Genomic DNA, 18,077 nt, shown 5'->3' on the forward strand with positions numbered 1-18,077 from the left:
TAATTTTTGTATAGTTAGTAGAGACAGGGTTTCACCCTGAGACAGGCTGGTCTCGAACTCCTGACCTCAGGTGATCCTCCCACCTTGGCCTCCCAAAGTGCTGGGATTACAGGTGTGAGCCACTATGCTTGGTCCAAGGCATAACTTCTTGAAAGAGCTGTTATCTCTACTTTTTTTCCTTAACTCATTCCAATCAGGCTATTTCCACCAATCCACTGAAACTAGTACTGAAGTCATCAGTGACTTTCATCTTCCAATGGGTCTCAGATCCTTCCCATCTTGACTGATAGTGGCAACTGATAGAGCTAATTGGCCCCTTTGCTGTAATGCTCCCGTTTGCTTCCATGATGCCACTCTCTCCTGGTTTCCCTCCTACCTGATTGTTTACTCCTTCCGACTCCCTTCAGTAGTTCCCCTTGCTCTGCTTAATCCCCAAGTATGTGAGTGTCTCAGTGTTGATTTGAATCCTCTTCTCCACTGTTACTCTCTCCCCAGGCCATCTCACCTAGTTCCATGGGTTTATCAAAATACTGATGACTCCATAATCTTCAGTCCTGACCTCTCTTGAGATCTTGATTTGGCTAACTTCTTACTTGACATTTCCACAGGCAACTCCCAGACATCTTAAAGTTAATACATCTAAGACAAAATTGTTCTTTACTTCACTTTGTAACTACTGTCATCACCTATTATGTATTGTTATTCATGCCAAAAATCTAGGTGACATCCTTGGTTCTTCCTTTTCCTTCACTCTTCATATCCAATCTATCATGCCGATTCTACTTTCACAGTATATCTCAAATCTGCCCTATTCCTTCCACTTTTGTGTAAGCCATCACCTCTTGCCTGGACTACTGTATTCGCTTCTGCCTTCAGCCTCTACTCTTGACCTTCTGCAACACATTCTTATATAGCATAAGTATATCTAGCCATCATATGAACTGGATCAATCATTTCACTACTTGAACTATTCAAAGGCTTCCCTTTCTAACTTCTAACCATACTGTACAAGGTGCTATATGATCCAGCTACATGCCTCTCTCCAATCTCATGTTCTGACACTGTCTCACTCTAGCCATATTGTTTTTTTTTCTCCAGTTTCTTGAACACAGCACAGTTTTTCATCTTGTAGTCTATGCACACACTGCTTTTTCCCCCCTCTTCTTAATTTCACATGGTTAAAGCTTATTCTTCCTAGTTATCAAGTAAAATGTCACCTCAGCAAAGCCTTCCAAGGTAAACTATAATCACCTTAATTAGAGTAAATCCTTAGTCCTTCTCTCTCAACCTATTTGTTTTCTTGCCTGCTTGCAAGCTCTGTAAGTAGGCTCTGTGTTGGTCTTATTCCCTCTATCCCTATGCCTAGCATAAAATAGGTACTCCATAAATATACGGTGAATGATGAATTACTTGACCATCTTTAGAAAAAAAAATGGCTTCTCTGCATTTACAAATCCCTTGGTAAACTTGGTGAGGCGTGTTGATCAGGGGTACTGCCAGAGAGCCAGATATGAATATAAGCTCAGCCTAGCTTTTTAGGCCACACATAGATGGTACACTCTTTATCTGTGCTCTTATTTAGCCCATTTTCTACCTCAGATATAAACAAGGACATTATGAGAAACAGTCAAATACTTGCCGAGGTCAAGATGCACAATACTACACCAGCCTCCTGACCAATATATAATAGCTCTATCGAAAGAACATTGGATTAGTTTGACATGTGGTCTTAGCAAACTCAAGTATGAGTTTGGGGGACTTTGGAGGATGTCTAATTATGCTCACAAGCCATCCTTTTAATCTAGTTGACAATCTTGCATGGAATTGGTATCAAGTTCAATAATTCATTAATTCAAAGTTTGTTGGGTACCTAGCATATAAAAGGCATTCTTTAAGTACTGAAAAGACACAGGTTGAAATGAATAGACATCATTTCCTCTCACAGAGATGAGACCAGTGAGAAAAAGAGACCAAAACAAAACAAGAAAATGAGTACTGGTAAGAGTAATCATAAAAAAGAAAATCCAAGGTGATATGAGGGAATTACAGGGGGTTACTTTAGACTGGGTGGTCAGAAAAGGCCCACCTGAAGAACTTATTTAGAGTGAAAATCAAATGGTAATCCATATTTTGTAAAATCTATTGGCTTCTCATTTTTGAAAATCACATTTGCCCAGCTCTAGTCTTCAGTCACCTCTCCATGATTTCTTGAGGATAATAATTACAATGCCGTAAGGGTTTGAGTAGTATAGCAAAGAAAACAAAATGGTCTCCACATTTGATATGTAGCATTTATCCCCTAAGAGCTGAACACATTTATAGCTTTAGCAAGAAACCTAGATTATAACTTTTTTCATTATTGGTCGATGGTTAACTGAAGAGGTTCTTTTTAAAGATAACGCTAGGAGCTATTTATTTTCAAGAAATGTCAATTCTGATTTTCCTTACTAGTATGAAAAGTTTAGTTGCAAGATTAAAGGAATGAGCCAACAAACTCAAACTACATATCAAAGGAAGCCAGTTTCTGTGAGAATCAAATGTTCATGAACAGACATGAGTGAAGTTATAAAGGGTAAAATATTTTTCAGAAACCTAAATAAATTATGTAATGGAAAATTTTAAGTTGACTACTCATTTTTATCACAAGTTTTGGTAAATAAATAAAAAATAACCTTGCTAGTCTTTACTAGGTTAGAAACTTTTAAAAGAGAGGTTAAAGTAGGCAAAAGAAACAATCAAAGTGGTTTCTGCCTTCTACTGCAATTTTTCATCAATTATGCCTGGCATGGGAACCTATTTACTTACTGGAACATGAGATCTAACAAAAATATGGAGAAGAGGGTTATCAATGTTTATTCATGCTTTAGTTATTCAGTGATTTAAAAATTTTAACTCCACCCTGAACTTTTCATAATACTTTTGTCAAGTGAAGAATCATGAGGTTCATAAACTTGGAAACAAGAGCTTCCTTTCTCATGAAGGGCGCAGCCTTCAGGCTGGCCATCCCGCAGGTTGGGAAGCACAGCCTTTGGCAGAAACCAGGAGCAAGCACTTTGAGGGAGGGGTAAAGGGAACAGGAATTGATGTTGACTGGCTTGGCTATACACAACTTTAACAAGCTGTAGGAGGAGTCATGAATATTAGTGAAAGGAGAAACATGCACATATAAGCTTCATGTCTCTTCCTGGACAGCATGTTAAAAAAATGGCAACATTAACATGACCTGAGGGTGGCATTTTTGGCCCTCTGACATCAAAAGGTGAAGCAGAGGACACAAAACCCTCACTGCACATCGTCCTCAAGTGGGCCAAAACTTGTCTGGAGATGGCGGTCAGTTTCCAGAAAGGGATGCATTGTGAAATTAGTGAGCGGTCACATTGAAACTGCAAAGAGGTGGCTGCAAAGAGGGAGGGGGCGTCCAGTAGCAGCCTCAGACTATTCGCTAAAGGCAATAAAGGAATAAGTTGTTGGTTTCTTGTTTTCCAGAGCTGGTTTCTGCATCCTCCTTAGGAAAGAATTCCGGTTAAAGGTTAATAAGGAAGAGGCATACTGAGGTGTGTCTGACCTCCCATCCTGTCATGCTGGTACCTTAGTTTTGAAGGTTTCTCTGGGGTCCCCTTGGCCAAGAGGAGTCTGTTCAGTCAGCTGTGGGGCTTAGGATTTTACTTTTATTTCCTACTCCCTTAAGTGCTAAAGCACTTTCAGGTTTATTATTCTATAATTTCCATAAATGAAGTCCTGTGACGAATAGAGAACACATTTTCATGATCTTTGGGGGTAAGAAAATAATTTGACAGAAAGGTGACCATGTTTAGAAAATCCATATGAAAAATAAATCAGAAAATGATTTACATTATGAAAATATTCACCTTTAAGGTTCATTATTTAATACATGATGGGAAGGCTTATGAACAGAGAAAGCTACGAATTTAAAGAATTGTCAAGTAATGATCAGAAATGAAGACAAACCATGTATGAAATCATAAAGTCAATGAGAAATTATTAGATTTATATTACTCAGCAACGTATATTTTATAAAGAGATTATCTGTAACATTTCCAGCTTTGTTGAAGATGCATATCCTGAAAATATCTAACGTTTAAAATGCCAACAATTCAAGAAAGGGTTACTTTCCAGGAGGGAAGCAGTTTGTTAAAATTATAAAAAGCATATTACTATCAACAAATGACACCCTAAAAAGATCACTGACAAAGAATTTAATATACATAACACACAACACAAAATGCCAGCTTATAAACTACATATATTTTACTGCATTAAAGTCCCTCCAGAAATCTATTCATGCAATGATCTAACTGAAATAAATACGATGGATTAGTCTGTAATGGAATAAAAGGAATTAGAATAGTAATATAGTTCTCCGCGTAGATACACGGGGGACAGAATTTCTCAGATTATTGAAGCCTCTGGAGAAAAGCAAATAGTTTATATTCCTCATGACACTGAACTGAAGATATTATTTATATACTATCAAAATAAAATATATTTGTTTTTGAAGCAGTGTTAAGTTTATATTAACTGTTATGTACTTTATGATTGGTGTGGTCTTACAGAGAACAGGATGTTTTAAGATTTTTTCTTGAACATGCAAAGTAAACCACAAAAAAGACAATCAAAACAGTTTCCTGTTCTTGGTCCCAAAGAGAAAATATGAGTGATGAGATGTGCCACTTAGAGACTGTGATTACAGTGTAGGCTCACACACAAAATGCATACAGAACACATTCTTATGTAGTATGAAAACTGTCTAAAATCCAATTATTTTACCAATATGCAGAAACTTACCTGATACATTATTTTTGATTAGTACTTTGTATTTTTTTTTCTTTTTTTTGGAGGTGGAGTCTCACTCTGTCGCTCGGGCTAGAGTGCAGTGGCACGATCTCAGCTCGCTGCAACCTCCACTTCCTGGGTTCAACCGATTCTCCTGCCTCAGACTCCAGAGTAGCTGGGATTACAGGTGCATGCCACCATACCCAGCTAATTTTGTATTTTTAGTAGAGACAGGGTTTCACCATGTCTCAAACTCCTGGCCTCAAGTGATCTTCCCACCTCAGCCTCCCAAACAAAATGGGATTACAGGCGTGAGCCACCACGCCCAGCCAGTCTCTATTTCTTTTTAATGTACTGAAAAAAATAGTATCAAAACCAAGCACACTGTAAAGTTACAGTAGAACTTTGAAATAGATGTCTACTCACACAAAAGGCTAAATTTGTTTCATAGTTTTCTTACAAGAGAATTAACATCCAACCTTGAAGTTTGAATTTTGTTACTTGGCTAATCAGGAGTATTTCATGAATTAGAATTGCTAATTACAAAGCTTTTTTTTTTTTGAGATGGAGTCTTGCTCTGTGGACCAGGCTAGAGTGCAGTGGCACAATATTGGCTCACTGCAATCTCCACTTCCCAGGTTCAAACGATTCTCCTGTCTCAGCCTCCTGAGGAGCTGGGATTACAGGCCTGCGTCACCATGCCTCGCTAATTTTTGTATTTTTAGAGGCGGGGTTTCACCACGTTGGCCAAGCTGGTCTTGAACTCCTGACCTCAGGTGATTCGCCACCTTGGCCTCCGAAAGTGCTGGGATTACAGACGTGAGCCACGGCATACAGCCTAAAGCTCTTTAAGTGTAACATTGAAGTCAAAGCTCTTTAAGTGTAACATTGAAGAGCTAAAGTGTAACTTTCTTTAATGTACTGAAAAAATTAGTACATTCTTTACATAGAGAATAGTTAAGAAAGTATAACCAGCACCGAATGTTAGCTGTAGTTAGCTACTGCAGTTCAAAGATCAGCAGGGTAGTAACTAGAGAAAGTTATATCCTTGGAGTTCAAACAATGGTCCAAAATAGGTTGTCTTGAAAAATGGGATGATGAAAAGACAATTCAACACATACTGATCTCACCTCCCTAAACTTTAACAGAGACTATTTGAACCAACTTTTAAAAAATAAGAATGTGAGGCCGGGCGCGGTGGCTCAAGCCTGTAATCCCAGCACTTTGGGAGGCCGAGACGGGCGGATCACGAGGTCAGGAGATCGAGACCATCCTGGCTAACATGGTGAAACCCCGTCTCTACTAAAAAATACAAAAAATTAGCCGGGCGAGGTGGCAGGCGCCTGTAGTCCCAGCTACTCGGGAGGCTGAGGCAGGAGAATGGCGTGAACCCGGGAGGCGGAGCTTGCACCTATGTATAGAGATAGATACTGGGGGGCAGAGGAGCGATCTATTATAAAAAAAAAAAAAAAAAAAAAATGTGATAGCACCTTGACTTGAGACCCCCATTAGTATTATAGTGTATAGTAGTTGACATATCCTAAAAGCCATGGATAATGAGGATGGCATGACTTAAATTACTCACAATTTCATTCAGGTTGAAAATCAGTTTGGTGTTTAGCAAAATAATCTCTCTAAAGGGGTGAATAATGCAAACCAATGAAGGTCATAGACACCTATGTATAGAGATAGATACTGCCATCATTCAAGCACTGTTCTTGGAAGAATTCAGCTAAATTAGTAATTATGGCACTTCTGGATTTCTGAAAAAATTTAATCTCTGGATTATTCTGGAAACACAGGTATAATTTCAAATTAGCTTTTCATTACTTTGCAAACTTAGTTTTTCATTAAGTTGAACACTTAAAAACTTGTACCATAAGTTTACTTCTGTTTAAAAGGAATGAGTATGGGAGTTTTATGCTCTATTTTGGACTCAGTCCAAATCTCAGTCTCAGGGATTAGTATCTGTCTTGTCTGTAAAGACAATACATATTTTACTAAAAACAAACAAAAAACAAAAACCACAACGTGAAATCTTAATGATATTAAAATATTTAAGAAAAGAGACTCTCACTTGAACACTGTGAATCTTGCTTACTGTTGCCTTTTTAAAAAACATTAGCACTTAAATAAATATATTCACTAATTAATAAAAACGTTCACAATAAAAATACATTCTATCCATTCACCTGATAACAAACATACACATATTCTGCTATAGCTGGAAGCAAATCAGAGTTTAAACATTATTCTTCCAGTTACTTCTGAAATGTATTAGTTTTATAGCAACATCGTCCCTTTTTAGTAAAAGTAAACCAAAATAGGTAATTTATATAAATTATATTTATAAAATATTGGTATATTTTCATGAATATAGGCTTTTCTCATTTTTTTGCTTAATAGAAAGTATAGTGTTTCAAAACGAAAGTAAAACACATAGCCCAAACCAAAACAAAAACATATGCAAAAACGTTTTATTTATAACAGATCAACATTTTTGACATGAAAGGTAGCCACTTTCAATTTCTCAGGAATGCCTAGAACCCAACAGTTTTCAGAAAGACTACTTGGTTCACGATTATTTCACTGTAGGTAAATGAAATAATTTCAGAATGAACTTTTTAAATGGCTTTGCCTATGGCAAATTGTTTTATAAACTTGAATGTATGGTAAGCTAGCTTTCCCAGGAAATGAATATAATCCAACTATGTTCCAAATGTATTAAACCAGTTTATACAACAAATATGAGAATCACCTATATGCATCAACTGTGCTAAAACAATTCTTTTTATCAAAATATTCATTTTTCAAAAAGGCCTCACATTAACCCCTCAAACCAATCACCCCCTTCCTATGTCCAGCACTCTTTTCTACTTCAAGTTGTGTGACTGTATAGACAACTGTCAAATTCCAGTGGAACTGTACACCGACTTAAGACTCTATGTAATATACATCAAACACAGGAAGTCACTGACTTTAAGGGACAAGGTGATAACTAACTAGTTATAATTTAGCCAATGTCTTTTTTTATTATAGAGGGGAAAAAAGTAGCCCCCAAGTGTCCTTAACTTTTCAGTACTTCTCTGTAACACACAGAATGAAAAGGTACTCTCTAAAATTAAAATCATTAGAAAATATCTTAAATAAAATGTTTTACATAAATAAGTGTTAAATTTCAGATTCAAACTATATTTTCTTCTGTATCTCAATTTGGGAAAAATCTCACAATTATTAACTCTTCTCAGTTACATTTATTTTTGAGCATTTAAATCTATTACACACCAGTTTGTAAAATTCACCTTGGTTACCTCTCCCCATGCCCGTGTGCTGTCTTTCCTCAGGTAAGTCCATTATATGCATCTAAGTGCTGGGGAGGTTTAAATAGCACTTAAAAAATATTCATGAGAGTTCTGAAATGAAGGTTTCATCTTTAGCTATTTACTGTAGGATTTGAAATTCAAATCATCACAGCATCCTAAAGAAATACTGTGTGAATGGAATGCACACAATTCCTACAGAACGCACAAACTGATGTCCAAAAGGCACAGAGTAATGCTGGTGGCTCTTTCTAGTCAGTTAAGAAACAATAAAAAGTCTGCATTATTCTTTCATAATTTAAATACTTAAGTAATCTCCACTTTATTATTTTATAACAATGACTTCAAATTTACATTATTTTAAGTACCATTGTAATAGCTTAGTGTATAATACAGATATTTGCGAATATCCCATCCAAAAATTAAAAAAAACTTCTTCACTATATATATATTTATATAAAAATTATTCTGAAAGACAAGAACATAGACAAGGGACTTGGTACAGACTATCAACTCAATTTTCTATCACCACAGTTGTAACTCCAAAATCAACAAATATACAGCAGTAATTAAAAGCAGTGCAAATATCTTTGGAGGTTAGGATACAATTATAATGCAAGAACATAAAACTGAGGAAATAAAAAAGGCAAGTACTTCAAGTACAAGGAACCAGTCGGCTTGAGGTCCATCTTAGTGTTTACTGGGGGCTTCCTTCCTGCTTCTACTTCTTTCTCTGAAACACATTGGCCAACATGGCACCTGATGTTGTCAACTGGCCCATTTTGTTCAAAAACTTGGTCTTTGTATCTTCACTCACTAAGCTTGCAGCAATTGACATTGAGCTAGGAAAGAAAATTTAAAATTCATGGAAAGCAACATAAAAAAATTACAATTTTTCATTTCTTTAGCAGCATATCATTAATGAACACACACTGAATTGGCATCACAAAAGGGAAACTAACATTTATGGAGGGTAGTTTGTATACGCCATCCTAGGTTCGGAGCTTTCACGTTTGTTATCTATAGTAGAGGAAGCAGTACGTGTAGTGGTTAGGAACAAGTCTGGGACTGAACTGAATCTTGGCTCTGTTTACCAGCTTGGGTAAATTATTTAATCTTATCTGTAAAACGAGGAAGATTCTAGTATCTGCCTCCCAGGGTTATAATGATTATATTAATACAACTGTAAAGTGCTCAGTATAGTGCTAGGCACATAATAGCATGACGTAATTGTTAGTAGTTATTCTTTATCACTTCATTTAATTCTTACAGCAATCCTGGAAGATAAATATTATCAGTATTTTCCCAAATGAGTAAATTAAATTGCAATGAGGTTTTGTGCTGTGCTGATGATAATCCTATGGTATATTCCTCTTTGGGGGGATATTCCTTTTTTGGGGGCTGTCCTGAATTGCCAGTTGCATTGATTTCAATCAACAGTTTCAAATCCATTTCTTCTTTTTCACCAACCTACTGTGTAGGGAATAAACACAATCTAAATGACCACTAAAGATTGCTAATTTATCATAGTACTGAACGGAAACAGAATAATGATCAAGCACAATTTTTCAATGATCTGACAACTGTCCTGTAATAGACTTGGAATCCAGTTTATTGCCTTGTGGCTTTGGCCAAGATGGTTTAGATCTCTCTGACTCAGTTTCCTCATCTGTAAAACACAGCTTGTGATTTCTGTTGTCAAGTATTCTGAGGATTAAGTAAGATAATGTGTTTGAACATGTCAAAGACAACATGTGGCAAGCTGAAGGTGCTCAACGTGTCTGTTGCGTCTATGCATGAGGTGTGTCCTACCACGGAGGACGCCTGCGTCTATGTAGTCTATAAGGGTGTGCGCTGTGAATTACTCAAGTTAAAAACCAAACCGCAACTCCCACTTTGAAAATATTCTTCACATTGCTCTTCTGACAGTACGCCAATGGGTTCTCTTTCCTGCTGCTTCTCTTCCCACAAAGTAATCTTCCCTAAGGTTTGGTATTTGGCTCTTGATTCTTCAATTACAAAACTTACTCTCAAAGTTTCAAATTGAATTGCATCCCTTTTCCTGAGGGTCAGTCCCACATTACTATTATTTGCTAGATAAAGCCAACATCTCAAGCTTTTGTTCACACCCTAACTTTAGAAATAACTCCCCATTTTAATTCCCCCCCACTTTTGCCAGTGGTTCTACTATTTTCCTCTGTTTCTAACAGTGAATTTAATAGCTCCTTCTACTTCTATTTCAAACCAAACATGAGTCCTGTGACCTTATTCTTTGAAGCATCTCCTCTACTGTTTCTTTTTACTTCCACGGCTAATACTTTACAACTCAGTGATTCCAACAGTCTTCTATCTTTAATAATCAGATTAACTTCTATAAGTCACTTCTTGATATCACATCTTAGCTCAAAAATCTTTAATGCTTACATGCCACCTACAAGATGGAATGTGCTTCGCATTCAAGAAATGTAGCAATCTATTTCTTGTTTTTCCATACCCCTGTCACTGACTATCTCTTTGACCCCCTGCAGTCAGGTTTGTCCAGCCTATTGTTCAATCACTCTCAAATCTTTCTATCCATTGCCTACTCATCTTTTAAAGCCCAGCTGAAGTCCTATGGTGCCTTTCCTTAACATTCTAGCTTTTCAGTGCTCTTCCTTTTTAGAAAACTCAGTGTAAGTCAAAAGATAAGTATGATTTAAATTTACATCTAGAAAAAGGGGATGTATGGGTCAGACCATAGTTGAGATATCAAGTTTTAATGATATTCTAAGAGGAGGCCAACCATGATGTTAAGGAGTCTGGAAACTTTAAGAGGTAAAAATGAAAGGAATGAAGAATATTTGGTCTGGAGAAGATTTAGGTGACTTAACTGATATCTGTATATGTCATACGTGATAAATTGGATATAAATGTATATCTGCAGGGGTGTATATATCTACATAGGTCTACTGATACATATCACAGTCACCTGGAAAACTTTTGAAAATGCAGATGCCTAGGCCTAATCCAGTACTTCTGATTCTTTCCATCTGAGGTAGGAGGCCCAGGTCTATATTACAAAGCTTTTCAGTTAAAAAGAAAAAAAAAAAAAATCATTGCATTACAGCAATTCCGCCCCCACCCCAAGACAGAGTGTAAATTTTTATCAGTTTTATAAAGGGGTTTGTAACACTCTCCCACCCTCCTACCAGAGGATAAAGACTTGTTTTAGAGGGCATAGGAATTTTGGAAAGGGAGATTTTAATCCAGGAAAAGATACATTTTAAAAAAGAGTTATTAAAATGAAATGGGATGCCTTGTAATGTGTATCTTCACTGCAAGTTTTCAAGCAAATCTCAGATCTTTTCTTTGCAAGTAATATCCCTATCTTCTTTAAAACTATTTATGGCCTATATTATTTCTCTCTTTTCTTCTCTTTAAAATCTCCACTTGGGCCAGCCTCGGCGGCTCACACCTGTAATTCCAGCACTTTGGGAGATCAAGACGGGTAGATCACCTGAGGTCAAGAGTTTGAGACCAGACTGGCCAACATGGTGAAAGCCCCTCTCTAGTAAAATACAATAATTAGCCAGGTATGATGGTGCATGCCTGTAATCCCAGCTACTCGGAAGGCTGAGGCAGGAGAACTGCTTGAACCTGGGAGGCGGAGGTTGCAGTGAGCCGAGATGGTGCCACTGCACTCTAGCCTGGGAGACACAGTGAGACTCTATCTTGAAAAAAAACAAAAACAAAAAAAACAAAACAACTCCCCCACAAAACAAAAACAAAAATAAAATCTCCACTTGATTTCTAACGCTATTCTGGTTTGCCTTCTATTTCTCAGTTAAGTTCTTCCACATGCATCTGAAATGTTGGTCTCTAATTCCATGACTGTTCACCTTCTCCCCATCAGAGCCCCCTTTTCAAATGATATCATTTATCTACCACTGCTCCAACGGTAAGCCTTTAATTACCACCCATGTGCTGCTAATGGTTCTTAGATCTCAGTGAACTGCCTATAAAACACTCTACCTGTGCCTCAGATTTGAAATATTCCTCTTCAGAATAGTTCTTCCTATAGTTCCATTTTGTTGTATTTTATCATCATCTGTTTAAATGTTCAGATCAGAAATGTAGGAATATTTTGATTCTGTTCTCCTTCACTCTTAATCAGCTGCCAAGTTAAACTGAGTTCCCATCCAAAATATGGGTCTCAAATCCATCTTCTCATATTCACTGCCATACAATGGCATTATAACATGGTGGTTAAAACTGCAGTCTCAAGGACCGCAATGCCTGGGTTCTGGTTCCTCCACCTAGTAGCTAGGTGGCCTCTCAGCAACTTATCTACCTCTCTGCCATCTATAAAATGAGAATAGTAGAAGTATCTACTTTGTAGGGTTAGTATGACTATTATTAGCAAACATATGAAAAATGCTTAGAATGGTATCTGGTTCATAAGCATTACTTATTGTTACCTTCCCATCCAAGCCCATACTTCATCTCATCATGGATTCCTATAACAGCTTTCTAATCTGTTCCACCCACTTCTCTATTCCCTAGAGTCTGGTTCCTAAAGCAGTGATTCTCAAGGTGTGGTTCCAAGACCTGCAGCATTAGCACCAGCTGGGAACTTGTTATCAATATAAATTCTCAGACTCCACTCAGATCTTCCGAATCAAAAACTCTGGGGATGGTACTCAGCAATTTCCAGGTGATTCTGATGGACACTGACGCTTGATAACCAAAGTTTCTAAGTGTTGGCTACAGGTAGCAGCCCAAATCCAGCCTGCTGTTTTTATAAATAAAGTTTTATTGAAACCCAGCCATGCGCATTTATTTACATATTGCCAAAGGCTGCTTTCCTGCTACAATAGCAGAGTCCAGCTCAGTAGCTGTGACAGAGATTGTATGGTCTCCAAAGTTTAAAATAGTATTTACTATCTCTACAAAAAATTTGTCACCACCTGACCTGTAACACAAAGTCCAAATCTCCCAGTGTGGCACACAGAATTCTTTACTGTTTGGTGCCTCCTACCTTTATATACTTATCTCTACCATTCTCCCACATGTACTCAGCACTCTAGCTTTACTTACAGTTCCCAAACACGCTTTTCTGTAACTTTGGTCATTTTGCACAGTGCTGATTTTTCCGCATGTAATCCTCTTTTGCTCTTCCTTTTTTCCTCCCTAGTCAGTCATTCATATCTGAAGACTCCTGTATTCCTTTTTCCGTGGAACCATTTGCAGGCATTGTTTTAGTGCTTATCTTTATTTTTAACTGCTTCTTTTTCCCACTGTCAGCTGTGAACACCCCGAGGGAAGAGATTATGACTTGCTCAAGCTCATCTTTGTGAACAGCCCATGGTAAGCGCTCTGAATTTTACTTACTGCTGAATGAATATAAGAAGGGTACCAAAATAGTTATGCATACATTTTCTGCCTGAAGATCAGTGCTTTTCAAACTTTTCTGACACAGATCCATAGTGCCACATTTTATGTGATGACTTGTAGTACTTACACAGGTAACTAATGTTTCATAAGAAAGACTCATCCTTACCACTTGGGATGTACTCTCTATTTGATTCTATTACTTAGGATGAAATACCTATCACAACCAATTGAATTAATTAAGCAATGTACTGACGTCATGATCTGCAGGTTGAAAAATACTGCTTTTAACCACAGGCTCTTTGAAGGTGAAATCCACGTATGCATCATCTTTGTATTCCCCACAGCAAAAGGCAGCGCTCTTCACAGATACAGATATCTTTATCTGCACCCACTCTCGCTTTTCCTTCCATCTGAGAAGCAATTCCTTTTAGTGCTTCAAGTAAAAGGCTTTCCTCTTGTGCTGTTGATCTATGATAGACTTCAGAGGGGGGGTGGGGCCAAGGAAGGCTTCCCTGAAGAGGCAACATCTAAGCTCTGTCCTGAAGGATGAATAGGAACTAGCCAGGCAGAGTAAGAATACTCCCGGCAGACGGAATCACATGTGTAAAAACCTGAGAAGAACAGAAGCTTGCCCTGAATCTGATTAAGTCTCTAGATCTAGACCCAGCTACCAAATATACATGAAATAGAGAAGAACATGTTAAAAGACAGAAGAGAAATGCAATCAGCAAAATTCAGAGTGTGGGAAACTCTATAGGACAAATGACTCAGTGTCTTCAATAAGTAAATTGTATGGAGAAAAAAGGAATAGAAAAGTAACATTCTGTCTATGGACTGAAGGAGACTTAACATAGCAACCAGCTGCAATGTATAGAACTCATTTGGATCCTGACTCAAAGAAACAAACTGTAAGGAAAGACAAACAACAAATCACTGACATTGATAAAACAAGGAGAATTTGAACAAAGGCCAGATAGTTGATGATATTAAGTTGTTATTGTTAAGTTGGTGTGATAATGATATTGTGTTTATGTTTTTTAAAATAATACTTATGTTTAAAAGATACATATCAGAGAATGGGAGGGAGAAGTAGGTGGGGTATGGATGAAACTGAAGCTGGGTTACAGTTATAATATGTATAGAAATTCATTATATTTTCAGTTTATTTTTGTGTTTGTTAGAAAAACTTGTAAAAAACCTCTATAAAAAACCACCAATAATATAGAAGATGCGAATGTGTCTATTGTTTTAATCCTCCGTGGCTAAAATGGTTATATATGGAGAAGACTGCTTCCATTCTAAGAGTCTTTATAAAGTAAGGGTTCTAACACATCAAAGACGTATATGTGTTGTGCATGGGGAATAGGGAGGAGCGCATGCGTGAGTGTGTGTGTGTTTCTAGACCGATAGGATGAAACACTTATTCCTGGTAGTTAGCCTTAAAGAAAATACTTTTCAGCTTTTTATGTCTAACAGAGTCCACTTAAGATGCTCAAGGTTACCTCAGTAAGAGTACATACAGTCCATTTGTAAATAACTCCCACTCCTGAAACTCCAATGTTATACTCTTTCACACCTATGCTTGTATTTTAATCTCACTGAATCCTTGGATTCCAATTAGTTTGATTAGAAGCATGTGACTAGAACATTCCCAAGCTTATAATCCTTTATGCAGTATGTTGTTTATCTTACAACTCCTGTCACAAGTTTCTAGACATTATTTTGACCAGTGAGTGAACAACCCAGCTACATATCAGAATTTTCTTGGAAGCTTTTAAATGTCCCTAGGCTGACTGAGATATTGAGAGAAGGCACGGGGCATGGGATGGAGACCTGAATTTTAAAAACTCCAGATAATTCTGATGAGATGGTTTATGGACCAGGATTTGAGAACCAGTGACTTAAATCATTTTCTTGTCTTCCAAACGAATGACTATAACATAACACAAAATGACGCATTATACTGATTGATAGCAAATTTAGATAGAAAAATTAAAGTTAACATGTAGCCTTAAAAAAAGAATTAATGTCTTACCCTTGAGGCTCTTGGACGGTCTTGTTTTCAACTTTCTGTTCACATTCTTTTATCATGGAACTTAAAATAACCTGATTAAAAAAATTTACTTTAGTGAAATACAGTTTACATAGTAAAATGCTATGGTTTAATCCAATGTTTTAATTTTTAATATTCCTATAAGCTAATATGTTAATTAAAAATTTAGTTTTGGCAGTTACTTTGTTAAAGGAATTCATATTAGATTGCTAGACTAGGTACAGAAGTAGCTTTAAAAAAATCTCAATCATATAACAATAATTTCTTTTGATTTTCACTAGTCTTCTTTCTAAATGTTTTCTGTTCTCCCTTAGCTTATCCACCATCTTCTAATGTTAAAAGTAAAATTTATATACATCTATGTATTTAACATATACACACACTATGGTCACACACATATTTTCCCAGTAAAAGCTGTCCTGTTCTACATCCCTTTGCTTTCTCCAGGTTGCAAAAAGCAAGATCCCTTATTTTAATGTCTACAGCTGAGACTAGGTACAGCTCCATGGCTACTAAAATATAATGAGGGATATGCTGGGTGTGTAAAAGTTAACACCATTCCTGCAGGGAAACTGAGTGAGTGATAGAAAGGTTAGAGAGATCTAAACTGCTGCTCTGATATCTGGCAACCACCCCAGAAAATGAATGGCTCTTCTGAATATTCTTGGCCCAGGTTTGGGCATGGAGGTCACTAAAAAAATATTTATTGTCTACCTACTACGGGCTAGGCATCTTTTTAGACAGGGGGGATAGAGCAACAGACAATATTCCCTACTCGTGGAGCTTATGTTCTAGTAAGAGAAATAGATACACAAAAAGCAGGTAAATTATGTAGTATATTAGAAAGTGATAAGGGTTTTAAAAAAAATATTGAGTAAGATAAGGGGTACTAGGAAGGCCAAAGCAGAGAATGGTACAATTCTCATGGAAGTGTTCAGGGTAGGCTTCAAGGAAATGTTAATGTTTAAGTAAAAACATGAAGGAGACGGAGGAATAAGTGCTGCAGACACTAGGAAGAGGCTGCTCAAAGGCTGTGAAGTGGGAGAAGACCTGCCATATCCTAAGGAAAGAGGCCCGAGTTGGTGCAGGGTGAGCAAGGGAGAGAGGATAGAAGATGAAGTCTTAGATGTACTAGAAGAGAGGGCTGGATCCTATAGTGCCTTGAGATTATGATAAGGACTTTGGGGATTATTCTAAGAGAATGAAACTTTTATCATGCATCATGTGGGAAATTCTAGATTACCCTTTTTTGAATGTATTCTCTGCTTCCCCACTCTCTTGTCTCACAGGTTATAGCATTTGTTTGTTTGGCTAGTTTTTTGCTTTTTGGTTTTTAAGGGGAATTTTTTGTATTTTTCTTTATCCTCCTCGCATTGTTTCTGTTTCCTCCAGTACCCTCCTTCTTTCTTCTATATTTTCATCTCTATCTTTGGTATTCTAGGCTTTTCTAAATGATTGGTAATCTTGGGATGTCTACTAATGACTGGCGCACCAAAACGTGGATTAGAATCTCTTTATGCATGGGTAAACTTCACTTTAAGTTAAATCTGGCACCAACCTAACTTTCTGTTGATCTGTTTTCCCCTGTAGGCATAAACCTGACAGCCAGCATTTGAAGGGTAACGAGGTGTCCCATCATTAACTAGCTGTCACTTACTTTCCCTCTTTTCAGTACGGTTTTCAGCTATGCCCAATATCTCAAGTCTACAGAGTAAAGCTCCAGTCTCCCTTCAAGGTTGGCAAGGGAATCTGGGAATCTGATCCTTTCAAAGTCTTTAAATTATTCCTCTTATTCAGTCCCACCATACCCTAACGGAGGTAGGGCAATTTGTGGAGAAACAGGCTTGCTTCTTATTTGTTCTGTCCTATAGACTTAGATTTAGCATTTATCTTGGAAGCAAGGATCCTCAACAAAATACCAGCAAACTTAATCCAGCTACATATAAAAGGAATTATACAATGTAACCAAGTGGGATTTATCCCAGGAATGCAAGGTTGGTTTAGTACTCTGAGATAAATTAATGTAAAACACTGTATCAATAGAAGAAAAAACAACCTCATGATCATCTCAATTGATGCAGAAAAAAACATTTGATAATATCTAACATCCCTTATTATAAAAACATTAAAAAACTAGGAATAGAAGGAAACTTCCCCAACCTGATAAAGGGCATCTAAGAAACATACAAAGCAAAACTGAAAAGAACTAAAAGGGGAAGTAGACAATTCCCAATCATAACCTTTTTTTTTTTTTTGAGATGGAGTTCACTCTTGTTGCCCAGGCTGGAGTGCAATGGCACGATCGTGGCTCACTGCAACCTCTGCCTCCTGGGTTCAAATGATTCTTCTGCCTCAGCCTCCCAAGTAGCTGGAATTACAGGCATGCACCACCACGCTAATTTTGTATTTTTAGTAGAGATGGGGTTTCTCCATGTTGGTCAGACTGGTCGTGAACTCCTGACCTCAGGTGATCTGCCTGCCTCGGCCTCCCAAAGTGTTGGGATTACAGGCATGGGCCACCACGCCTGGCTGCCAGT

General features: G+C 37.4%; 1 protein-coding gene across 2 annotated transcripts in view; it reads right to left on the reverse strand.

The window, feature by feature from the left end:
* Window positions 1-7,253: 7,253 nt before the first annotated feature.
* The window catches only part of KIAA1468 (KIAA1468 ortholog), a 124,393-nt gene continuing 113,569 nt past the window's right edge, over window positions 7,254-18,077 (reverse strand). For both annotated transcript variants that reach the window (XM_011953599.1, XM_011953600.1), the window contains exons 28-29: window positions 15,523-15,593; window positions 7,254-8,956 (exon numbers count right to left, since the gene is read on the reverse strand). In XM_011953599.1, the coding sequence (XP_011808989.1) occupies window positions 8,836-8,956; window positions 15,523-15,593 (192 nt within the window). In that variant the 3' untranslated portion in view covers window positions 7,254-8,835. The remainder of the gene's footprint in view (window positions 8,957-15,522; window positions 15,594-18,077) is intronic.

Source organism: Colobus angolensis, unplaced genomic scaffold (assembly GCF_000951035.1).
Source record: "Colobus angolensis palliatus isolate OR3802 unplaced genomic scaffold, Cang.pa_1.0 Scaffold369, whole genome shotgun sequence".
Lineage (NCBI taxonomy): Eukaryota > Metazoa > Chordata > Mammalia > Primates > Cercopithecidae > Colobus > Colobus angolensis.